Source organism: Peromyscus eremicus, chromosome 23 (assembly GCF_949786415.1).
Source record: "Peromyscus eremicus chromosome 23, PerEre_H2_v1, whole genome shotgun sequence".
In the NCBI taxonomy this organism is placed as follows: Eukaryota; Metazoa; Chordata; class Mammalia; order Rodentia; family Cricetidae; genus Peromyscus; species Peromyscus eremicus.
Window position 1 is genome coordinate 35,777,106 of NC_081438.1, and position 12,806 is coordinate 35,789,911.

Consider the following 12,806-nt stretch of genomic DNA (forward strand, 5'->3'; position numbering starts at 1 on the left):
ACTTGTGTGGGCACTACACTCATGTGACGCACAAAACACATATGTGGGCAAAACATCTAAACACATAAAATAATTAAAAAACCTTATAAAATGTTTTGTAATTGCCTAGGACCTTTAATGCTGAATTCAACTTTGGAGCTACTGAAAACTCAACAGTACAATTCAGACCTATTGAAAGTTAATGTAATATCCCAGCACATATTTTTTTCTTTCTTACCAGGCATCTCCCAACTATGATGAACTGATGGAGATGGAGTACCTCAACATGGTGTTGAATGAAACCCTCAGATTATATACAATTACTAACAGAATTTTTCGGGCCTGTAAACAAGATGTTGAAATTGATGGTGTGTTTATTTCCAAAGGGTCCTTAGTGATGGTACCAATTTATGCTCTTCACCGTGACCCAGAGTACTGGCCAGAGCCTGAGGAATTTCGCCCTGAAAGGTACTAGAATCCCAGGAGTGGTATACCACCCTGAACCATGCTTGCCTGTATATGCTATGATGTCTCTTATGGGAAGATGATCTAAATGTGATTTTGCATCCATTTGCATTCTGTGATGAGAATGGCAGAGAAAAGGAAGGAAACAGAGGAGAGAAGATGAGAGACAGGGAAGAAAATATGAGAATTTAAGTACAGAGTGTTTTTCTTCTTTTACCTCAAGTTGCAAATGACCAACTAAAGTGTGAGGCAGGAACCCATTTTCCTTCAGTCTTAATGGCACATGCTTTTCAGAGATGAACCCAGCATTATCCTGAATGGACTTTTAGAGTTTAGAGATCTATCCCTGCCTTTTTTTTTATTCTTTGACAATTGCATGCTTTATAATGTATTTGGTCATTTTCACCTCACATTACCATGTCTCTTCTCCCTCCAAAATGTTGGATCCCTACTTGTCCCCATCAAGTCTTCCTCTTGTTTCATGTATTTATCTTTTCTTGTGGCTCCTGAGTTTAATTAGGGTTGCTTGCACAAAAGTAGCAGGTATAGAAATTATTTACTGGAGAATGAACAACTCACCAATAGCTATATCATTGAAGAGAAAGTTCCCCCTACCCCAGAAATGGTTAATTGTCAATAGCTCTTTAGGGAGGCAGCACCTCATGATCTCCCTTCCCCATCCATGACAGAGTGTATCAACATGGGTCCAGTCTTGTATAGGCAATCCCAGCTCTTGAGTGTGCAAGAGTAAAATGCTGTGTCCTGTCCAGATGGTGCTGTTTCATAGCACCCCTTTCATTCCCTTGCTCTTATGTTATTCTGCCCCCTCTTCTGAGATGTTCTCTGAGCCTTGTTGGGAATGATATTGATGTCCCATTAAGTGCTGAGCACTCCACCATCACTGTTTTTCAGCATTTTGACCAGTTATGAGTCTCAGCGTTAACTGTCTCCCACAGCAATCAGAAGCTTCTCTGATCAAGGCTGAGAGCAGCACTAATTTTTGTATATAAACATAAATATTTGGAAGACAGTTTGATACCATGTCCACTTAGCAAAACAACAGTACTATATTCACCCTTAGAGCCTATGACCTCCATAGCCATTAGATTTTGACCATATTTGCAGTACCAGGCATTAATTCCCTTTGTAAATTGGAACTGCAACCTAACCAGACAGTGGTTGGTTACCCCTATCCCATAACACCATAATTACACTAGTGGACACAGAGGATAAATTTTCTTTCAAACAGCAGTTGTCTTATCTACCATCAGGAAACTCTTACAGGGCAAGGGAGATGGAAAGGACCTTTAGTGTACAATTTCTCACAGCCGAATACCTAGAAGCAAAAGTTCAATGAACCTTTCCCAAACTACCTGTATATTACCAGTTAGATGTCTAAAGACAAACACATGTATGTAGCTCTTATGCTTCTACCTTTTGTTGACTTATCATTACTCTGTGTCTCCAGGTTCAGCAAGGAGAACAAGGGCAGCATCAATCCTTATGTATACCTGCCCTTCGGTAATGGACCCAGGAACTGCCTTGGCATGAGGTTTGCTCTCATGATCATGAAACTTGCTCTCACTAAAGTGCTGCAGAACTTCTCCTTCCAGCCTTGTAAAGAAACACAGGTGAGGGGAAGACTATCTCTGTAAATGATGTTTTGTGGGAGACAGTTTTTTTCAACTGAAGGTTCTGTTTGTCAAAACGAATCTGCTTGTTTGAGGTTTGGTAAATTGCTTTATGGCCAAATGAGTTATTTTCATCTATTGGTGAAATTATTTAGGCCACTCCACGTAGTTAAAAGGAGATTTATTTAATGGCGTAACTTACAAATTAAGGGATAGGTAGGTCGCGGGGTCTGGGGAAGGTGTATCACAGTCCAGTGGTGTTCTCTGGAGCTCTCCTCTGTCTACCTCCACCATCCAGCGTCCTGGAACCAAGAGAGCGTTCGCTGATCCGGATCTCGGGTCCCCAGGCGCCTCCCTTGGCCCCGCCTTGTAGGCGTGACAGTTGCCGAAGTCTCAATGGGGGTTGGAACTTCCAGAACAAAGCTGGAATGGCTACCCACTACATTCATCCATGCATGAGCTGAGTTGCTTTTGGTTCTGTGTCAATATAGAGCACAACTGTAGCATTATGAAGATTTAGTGCAGGCCAGTATGACAGGATTACATGCATTGTGTTTGAAGTTCTAGTCATGTCCATTGGAGATTGGATATGTCACATGCCATCAAGAGGTGCAGTGATCATGTCTTCATGTTTCTTGAGTGGTGTACTCTTCTTCAGGAACTCACAAAAGCCCTTCTCTGACAGTCTTGTCAACCACTAGCTGTACATTAACAATTCATATATGAATTAGGGATGATTGTCAGTTGGAAAAGTGCTTACCTATCATGCACAAAGTCCTGGTTCCAATCCTCAGGATAACATGAAGTAGCAGTGGTGACGCATACCTGGAATCCCTGCACTCATTGGGTGGGGGAAAGATGGTCTGAAATTCAAGTAATCCATGGCCACTTAGTGAATTTGAAGCCAGCATGGCCTACATGACATCCTGTATGAAAACAAAAGTGGAAATTCATGATGAATGACTATTTGTTAAATCCTAAAATAATTTACCCAAATGGCTTTACCCAAAGTTCATCTCTGACTTCCCATGTGATGCCAAGTTAAGTGTCATTATTTTAAAACACAATTGTTGGGACTCAAGAGATGGCTCAGTGGTTAAGAGCACTACCTGCTCTTACAAATGACCTGAGTTCAGTTCCCAGCACTCACTTGGTGACTCACAACCATTTGTACCTTCAGTTCCAGTACCTCTGATGTCCTTCTCTGGCTTTTCTTGAGACTTCACAATGTGGTATATGCTCATATATAGGAAACACACTCCTATACATAAAAAAAGAATAAAAAAATCTTGAAAAGTTTGCTGGTTATGATGAACTTCAAACTTATGAGGCATCTTGATGTTTCTGCCTCAATTCTCAAGAGCTCTGCTCCAGAAAAGAGGTAGCTGTCATATTTCCATAAATCATGTATCCTTTCCTTCATATTCTGTTCTTATACTTCAAGTTCTTGTTCATTCCCCAATGACTCTTCCTCCTGGGTTTATTTCCTCATTTCTTTATACTCTACTTTCGGCTACTGCAGGTTGTTTTTTTCACCTACGCTGATACATTGTGATTAAAGCCTCCAGGTTAGTTGTGTTTGTCCTCTCAGTATTGAAGGACATCCCCTGTCCTTTCTATATCACCTCATATCATTCTTCCACAATCTCCAAAAGGTTTTTTTTCTGAAAACTTTCTGCGTTGAAAGCCTTTGGTAAATGTTTTGAAGTATAGCTTACAATTATAATATTCTTCCATAAAAACATTGAAGTAATTTAAAAATTAATAGGAACACTTGTGTATATATTTTATGCACATCTTTTTTTTCCCTGAAAACAAGTTTTATTTAAATAAGGGTTTAAATACATTATAACATTAAAACTGGAAGGGAAAAGAAAACCAAAAAAATCAGTTTGTTCCTTCACATGGCACTGGGCACCTGCCACCAGCTGAGTTAAAATCTCCACAGCTAGCCACGTGACTGATGGCATCAGTCTGGTATTTGTTCCCTTGTCGTAAGTTAACTGATACTAGGCTGGCCTCACCCTCAGCTGTTTCGACATCCCTTAGCTAGGATATTACCTAGCTAAAGATTACCCTGGTGGTGAGCCAGATGTCCATGACCTCAGAAAAGGTAGCCCTTTCTGAATTCTGCCTACCTGGTCAGACACCGGGGGTTCCTACCAGACTCCCTCTCGTGGCATAGCTGCTGTGGTGTTACCCATTCTCTTGTTTACCTGGGTTGCTCAAGTGATGACATTCTCCTAGGGCAGGAGACTCTGTAGAGGGAGAGCTGAGGAGTTTCTGGGCAGACATAGCCTATGAACTTGGGGCTCTGGGCTGGGCTGAAACATTGTTATTGCTGTGTTTCAGGCTGGACCTGTGTAAATGAGGGACTTCAAGCCTAGACAGCATGGCTCTTTTCAGTTTATTGCATGAAGGAGTTACACTAGTCCAAGTTAAAAGCAGACCCCAAATGATTACATTATACAAGCTGTTAGGTTTTTAAACTCGTGACAAGGGACAGAGGGAAATTCTACTCATTGCAAGGAAATCCTCACTTAAGCTTCAGAGAGTCACAAGCACTTAAAACCCATGGACCTTCAGCTGGTCGTCCTTAGCCAGTCCAATCTCTATCAGGAACTGTCATATGTTCTTGCATTGGTACCCTGTAGCTGAATTACTTCTCCATATTCTGGATGCTCAATTACAGTACCATTGCAGGCAAATTTCTTCTTAAACGCCTTCACTAGTTTCTTTTTACCGTAATCATCAGCGATCCCTTGGACAGTAGTAAGGGTCTTCCTGCCGTTTCTCTGTTGAATTCTTATATGGATATAATCCTCAGTGCCAGCAGGAAGCAGGTCATCACCCTTACTTGCATCAGCAAATGGGTCGAAAGAGTGGAGGTTCTGGATAGCGGACATACAATGCGATTCCTTTTCGGCCTGTGGAAGACAGCTGCGGGAGAAGGCGGGCGGGCGGGGGGGGGGGGACGGAGCGTCGGGAAGCGAGGGGGCTTAAGGGGGAGGCAGCTGAGTCCTCGGGGGCGGCTCAGTGACTGGGGCTTATGCACATCTTTTTATGCATTCAAGGAAAGCACACACACACACACACACACACACACACACACATTACTTAAATTTTAAAAAGAAGTATATGGTACATTTAGAGAAGGATTTACATTTTCCTGAAAAACTTGTTTCATGCAAAGGGATGGGTAAAATTTATGGGATGTGTATATTTAGAATGTGTCTTCTCTTTGTCAATTAGTTTTATGTCTGGATGAATAGAGGAATGACAATGTTTATTCTGTGACTTCTGATTTAAGGCAGTTGTATGGCTTTACCTACACACAACCTCACTTAGGTTAGTACTTTCTCATGAAAGCATTTAAATCATAAGCATGAATAAGGATTAAGACAGACAAAGGAATGTTCATATTTTCAGAGCCAATGGCACACCTGTCATGTGACAGATTGTCTGGCAATTTCACTCATTTTAAATTTGACAATTCTCTATCTCCATGACAACTTTGTTCCCCTCCTTTCTCCTGTGACCAGAAGATAACTTGGTTGGAGGCTTTCCCCCTCCATCACTGAGTAGCATTAGCCTAAAACATCATTAAAAACACTGTAGGACTCAAAATTCTTCAATCAACCCATCTGTGAAAGCCAAGAATAGATACTGGAAAAGCAAGCAAATATCTGTCCTCCTAAAGACTTAACCTGAATGGGCTCAACTGTACTGGTGACATATGATCTAGGAGCTGAGGACTGTTCACAGAGGTGAAATTTACCCTCTCAGTGTTCAACTTGCAAGTTTCATCAAAACAAAAATTACTTTTCAGAACTTAAACAAAACATTATGACATATTAACTAAGAATCAGGCTCAAATATGTTAAACTCACTGGGCTTAGTGGTGCATGCATTTAATATCAGCACTCAGGAGGCAGAAGCAATTGGATCTCTGTGAGTTCAAGTCCAGTCTGGTCTACAGAGTGAGTTGCAGAACAGCCACAGCTACAGAGTGAGACCCTGTCTTGAAAAAAGAAAACAAAACAAAACAGAAATTAAACTCATCTGTTTTACTCTTAGCACAGAACAGAAATAACATAAACCAACATGACTTCATCTCAGGCCCTGTATATAGTATAGTCTCAGCAAATATTTTACCTTATCCAAATTTGGAAGCATGCTTTCAACATCTAATTGACACAGCTTGGAGAATAAGGTAATACAAGCACATGACCATAAATAAAGCTTATATGTATCTGCATAGCATCATCATCCTGGAAGGTTTTTTACATTTCTTTAGGGGTTGTTGTTGGTTCACTCATTGATTCTCAATATTTTTCTTAAACTGTTGCAGATACCTATGAAATTAGACAAAGAACTACTTCTTCTACCAGCAAAACCTATTGTTCTAAAGGTTGTACCACGGGATGTGATCATAACTGGAGTATGACTTTCTTTCAAGGACTTCTGCTATGTTCTTCAAGAAGGTGATATGTAAGAACACTGGAATCTTTAATTTACTTCATGAATAAAGCCTAGATGAAGATGAGGCTTAACAGACTAGCCTTGATGCATGGCTAAGGATCCCGTACATCCATTCAGCTTTCTCTGTGTCAATACAGAGTACCATCTAATGTAAAGGAAATGACTAAATCAGTTGACAGAATGAGAAATTCACCTTCTCTGGTCCTCATGGGACCATCTTGACCCACATCTGGTTGTCTCCATCAATTTCCTTTGAGCTCTTTTGAGAGTACCATGGCTCTGTATTTTGATCAATAAATTTTAATGAAAATGTGAACTGTTGTAACAACTCTAATTGTAAAATTGGTATCCTGTATTTTAGCTCCAATATTCTACAATATTGTTATGCTGAAAATATAAATTAACATCTCTTTAAAAAACCCAACAAAATGTATTTTTACAGTCTGTAAGAGGTTCATTCAATGTATTTTGATCATATTAATTCCTCTCCTCTAACTCCTCCCAGATCTTTCCATAACATGAATCTTAATAGGTCCTATTAATAAAAAACTTGGAGTCAGAAATTGGAGTGAAAAGCTGAGGGAGCAGAGAGAAGCCAGCCACATTCTTGCCCCTTGGAGATCCTCCACCAAAGAGACCTACTTCCTGTACATGCACGCCTATGTGCCTTTTGTTCTATCATCTCATTTCCACTCCACTCAGCTACATCACTTCCTGTCTCTCTGTACAGACCCCCAGACATTTATGGTTAGTGCTGGGAATTTAAGGTGTGTGCCACCATGCCTGCCTCTGTTCCTAGTGTAGCCTTGAACTCATAGAGATCCAGTCTGATCTGTGCCTCCTGAGGGATAGGATTAAAGGTGTGGGCTACCACTGCCTGACCTCTATGTTTACCTTAGTGGCTGACATTTTCCTCTGATCCTCAGATAAACTTTATTGGGGGACACAGATAAAATATTACCACATTTCTCCTTTTTTCCAAATAATAAAAAAGTTATAACTAATAAGAAAAACTATATACAACAAGTACAATAACTATATACAATACATACAAGCAATAAATACATCAACAATGTCTAGTCCATTTGCATTTGACAAATTCAGAGAAAGGATTCCATTATCTATCCTAGTTTGGTGAGTCCAAAATGTACCTAATACGCTTTCTATCCTAACTTATGTCTAGTCCACTTGCATTTGACTAATTCAGAGAAAAGATTCCATTGTCTATCCTATTTTGGTGAGTCCAAAATGTACCTAATTCACCTTCTATCCTAATTTATATTACCCACCAAAAATTATCTTTTGATGTCTTTCAAAGTTAAACACTTAACACCTCTTAATGAGTTTCTTTTTAGAATTGTTGACAAGGAAAACTGTAATACAATTATCTAATCTTCAACTCCCTCAGATACCCGAGAAGGGAATAATATTACCTAGTAAAACAGGAGGTACAAACAAGCAACTTCCAAAAAATGTGACAGAAACAGCCAGCTGCCTGTTCAGTCACCTGTGGTTTTTCTGCAACTTTCAGGTATCATCTTCAGCCTACAGGCTTAACATATCTGATAGACTCGTTTGTGAAGAGGATTTTCTAAAGAGCCTTCCTACCTTGTCTTGGCAAGGATCAGCAGTCATTTGTTTTGTGTCCTGCTTTTCCATTTTGGACAGCATACTGTCAGCAGTCGATTTGAGGGCACTTTCTTGCCTAGTGGCTAACTTTTGCCACAGTGAAAGTTAACTTTATATGGAATTTCTTCAATGCCCATCATTTTCTCTGAAATTGATTGGTGCTGCTAGGGGTAGACAAGTCTTATAGTCATAAAAAAATAAAAATCTATGTCATTAAAACATCTTAAATGCTATATTCTGTAGATCTCTGAAGGGTTTGAAGATGACCTGTCTATCTAAACTATATCTCTGCTTGACCTTAAAAACATACCTAATATGACTACAAGCTCAATTGTAATGAGTAACCACTAATTTTCATTTCTTTACATCCTAAAGAGTTGTTAACAATAACATTTCAATGATTAGCAAATGACATTACATTATTAAATGAACTGTATAGGTATAATACCTTGAAAAATATGGAAATATATGTACAATATATTCTAACAAAATCAATTTCAAACTGGTATCAATATACATAATTTGAATACAATATACAAAAATCCAATCCAGTGTAAATTATTTAAAACTATTATTTGACTTTTAAAAGTAGATTTTATAATCACCTTTTTATCTATACCATATCTACATCTTCACTTTTTTCTTCTCAGAGCAGATTCAATAATCTACCTCTTATCTACATCCTCTTTACTCTTTATCTTTTTTTTCAAACAAGGACCTTAAATCTAATCTCCTTTTTTAGCCTTTTTCCTGACCATTAATAACAACTTGTACCCCCAGCTCTATTCTGACCTAGAGGTGAGTGACTCTGTTCATACCCAGTGATGCCTGCCTCTAGGACCCATCCCCAGATGTTCCCCAGGAATACCTGCCCAACTCCATCCCAGTTGCCAGCCATCAGGCAGGGCTCCTGCAGGAAGGCTTCCCCCTTCACCAAGACCCATCAGAGGCCCCTGCAATCTACATGCCATGCCCCCATACCTATCCACCTGAGACCCCAGCCACTTCTTGTGACTTGGAAACCAACCCCAACCTCTCATCAGGCCTAGAGAGAGAGCTCCCATTGGACAAAGAGCTGTCATTGGTCCAAGAGTAACCTCAGCAGACAGGGATTTAGCCAGCCCTCATTAGACCAAGAGTGGCTTTCTGAATGTAGAAACTGCCACCTCTCATTAGACCAAGAGAGGCTTCCTGAGACACAGAATCTGTCAGCTCTGACTGGTCCAAGAGCCCTGATAAGACCAAGAATGTATCTGTGAGTCAGAAAATCAACTAGCTTGGGTTGACCCAAGAGAAGCTCCCTGAGACACAGAAACTGCCTGCTCCAGGTAGACCAAAAGCTAAGATTAGATGAAGAAGGGCCCCCTGAGACACAGACAGAACAAGCACAGAGTAGACCAACAGCAACTTACTCAGACACAGGCACCTCTTATACCTATTAGACGAGGAGATGGGCAGACATCAAGGCAGAAGCACATACAACAACATAAAGAGCAATACAGCATCACCAGAACCTACCCCTCCTCCAAGAGCAAGATTTGAACATCACAAGGTTGAAGAAGCAGAAGAAGTGACCTTAAAATCGCATCATGAAGATGCTAGAGGCCTTTCAAGAAAATATGAAAAATGAAATTGAGGAAAAGACAAATAAAAATGTGGACAAAATCAATAAAGAAATTGAGAAAAAGTCAAACTAAAAATGAGAAGAAATCTATAAAGAAATAGAGGAAAAGATAAATAAAACATTGGAAGAAATTAATAAATCCCTTAAAGAAAACCATGAAAAAACAATGAAACAGGTGAGGGAAACAGTTCAAGACCTGAAAAGGGAAAAAGAAACAATGAAGAAGACACAAACAGAGGGAATGCTGGAAACAGAAAATCTGAGTAAATGAACAGGAAACACAGATGCAAGCATAACCAACAGACAGAATTCAAGAGATGGAAGAGAGGATCTCTGGTGTAGAGGATACAATAGAGGAAATAGATTCGTCAGTCAAGTAAAATTCCAAAGCCAAAAAGTCATAACACAAAATGTCCAAGAAATCTGGAAAACCATGAAAAGACCAAACCTAAGAATAATAGGGATAGAGTAAGGAGAAGAATACCAACTCAAAGGTGTGGTGTTATTTTACTTGTACTGAAATGTGATTTTAATTGTATGTTAATAAATAAAGTTGCCTGGGGGTCAGAGTTTTAGAGCCATAGCAAGTGCGTGGCGGTGGTGGCTCACGCCTTTAAGGACCTGGAGGGCGGTACATACAGGCAGTGACAAGGCAGTCACATGTTTAGGTTTACAACCAATGAGAAGGCAGAACAGCTAGACTATATAAAGACATACACACAGGAAGTAGGCCCCTTTTCGAAGAGCTCTCTTGGCTGAAGCAGGATCGCTGAAGCAGGAAGGGTAAGGCTCTTAGTTCTGACCTCTTGGCTTTCTTCTCTGAATCGGCTCTGTGTTTCTTATTTAATAAGACAGTTGGTTACATCTACATTTAGCGCCCAATGTGGGGCCAAGAAAAGGGACAAATCATCTATCCCAGGAAGCAGAGTGAAATGGCATATGGGTATATATTATCTAAAAAATTTTATGTCTTCCTAAATGTTTGTTTCTGCTTTTCTCTAAAGATTTAACACTATTGGTCTTCTAATAGTCCCAGTCCAATTAAAATTTAAAGCTGACTTTGGAGTTGGAGAATGGCTCTCTCCTTCTTTAAACTCAAGCATGTTGTTAAAAGGAAAATGCAAACTCCCTGTATCATGCCAGAATAAAAGAGCCATCTTCTGCTATGAGACAGGAGAAAAGCCAAATTAATTAAGGGACTATTCTATTACTAATCTCAACTCTTTGATTCTATTCTGATTCTTTAAACTTTTCTTAAAGTATAAATTTTATATCAAAACTTACAAGATTAATATATATAGATATATAGATATATAGATATACATTTTAAACTTTGTTAAGATATGAATGGTCATATAGAGTACTAATTAATTCTAGAAAAAAGGCTTCAATTAGCTGCATATATATGTCTTTGTGTTCGAGTCTCTTATCAGTTTTCTGCAGGAATTCACAGCCAGGCCTAACATCAACTGAAGTCTCCAGGAAGAAGTTGGGGCCCCACAACAACAACAATTCCACGTGGACAATAATAACATCACTAAGCTGACAAACATCATCTACAGATTAGCTTTGAACTGCAAGGTGCTCAGAGCAATTTTGAGATGACTAGATGAGATGATCCAGTCTCAAAGACTACTTGAATAAGGACTTGAGATAAACCCTGAACTTTGGCATTATACACAGATTGGATAATGAAGGATATAGTTACCTTTCCTAGAACTTGACAATTAACCTAAAATTTTTCTTTCAAGATAAAGATAACTTCGCCCATACCCAGCAGGAAGCAATTTTAAGAATACGACGCCCACATTCTAAAAGAGGTGGTGTGGGGCGGGTGGTTTTTTGGTCTTTTTAATGGGTTTTGGGTCTGGGATAATTTTCATTGTTTAGGGGGGTTGGTTACAAGTTGTTGTCAAGGGTTAGGAAAAAGACTAAGAAGATTAGATTTAAGGTTCTTATTTTAAAAAAAAGAGAGAAAGAAAGAAGAAGAAAAAGACAATTACTAGTTTTAAATACTTTACATTGGATTGGATTGTTTTATATTGTATACAAATTATATATATTGAAATTGATATTGTTAGAAAATGCTGTATGTATATTTCTAATTGTACTTATATCGTTCATTTAACAATGCAATTTTCTGATCCTTGAATGTTATTATTACCAACTATTAGGATATAAAAAATGATAGTTAGTAGTTAGACATTACAATAGAACTTGTAGTCATATTAGATATGTTTTAAAAATTGAGCAAATGTATTTTAGATAGGTCATCTTCAAACCCTTCAGAGAACTACAGAATATGGCATTTAAAATGTTTTAATAACTTAGAAAAATTTTCTTTTTTGTTATGACTATGAGACATGTCGACTCCTGGCAGTACCAATCTACTTCAGAGAAAATATGGGCATTGAAGAAACTGCGTATGGAGTTAGCTTTCATTGTGGCAAAAGTTAGCCACTGGACAACAAAGTATCCACGAATCAACTGCTAACAAAATGGACAGACAGGACATGAAACAAAGGACTACTGATTCTTGCCTAAACAAGCGTGGTTATGGCTTTATCAAAAGGCATCTTCTGAGGCCAGGACAATATGGCACCACCCTGACATGGCCTTCGCAACTCGGAAAAGGTACAGTGCCCTTTTCTTCGAAGGCAGCTGAACAGGCAGTGGGCCGATGGCTTCTGATGTGCAATGGAACAGCAGCTGAAACAGTTATTCTTGAAGAGTAACTAAGCTCACGCCTCTCAATAGTAAACTGGCATTTGATAGAGGGATGTGGAGAAGAACGGGATGCTGAGATGAAGCCATATGTACACAGCCAAGAAGAATGGACAGCTGAATTAAAAAACCATCAACAATTTCCAGAATTTAAAATCCTGAATCATGACATGACACTAGTGGAATTCAGGTGTTTCTGGTGCATGGACTGCTCTCACCCAATGTGAGGTTGAACTGTTGACCTTGTGTACATCCTACTTCACAAATGAGTC

At 39.2% G+C, this 12,806-nt stretch overlaps 1 protein-coding gene and 1 pseudogene across 1 annotated transcript in view; one reads left to right on the forward strand and one right to left on the reverse strand.

Annotated features, from left to right (window-relative positions):
- LOC131897941 (cytochrome P450 3A11-like) overlaps positions 1 to 6,522 on the forward strand; it is a 38,774-nt gene extending 32,252 nt beyond the window's left edge. Inside the window, exons 11-14 of the mRNA XM_059248971.1 lie at positions 221 to 447; positions 985 to 987; positions 1,913 to 2,075; positions 6,427 to 6,522. Coding sequence (XP_059104954.1) covers positions 221 to 447; positions 985 to 987; positions 1,913 to 2,075; positions 6,427 to 6,522 — 489 coding nt within the window. The remainder of the gene's footprint in view (positions 1 to 220; positions 448 to 984; positions 988 to 1,912; positions 2,076 to 6,426) is intronic.
- On the reverse strand, positions 4,641 to 4,990 carry LOC131898677 (eukaryotic translation initiation factor 1-like; annotated as a pseudogene).
- Positions 6,523 to 12,806: the final 6,284 nt, after the last annotated feature.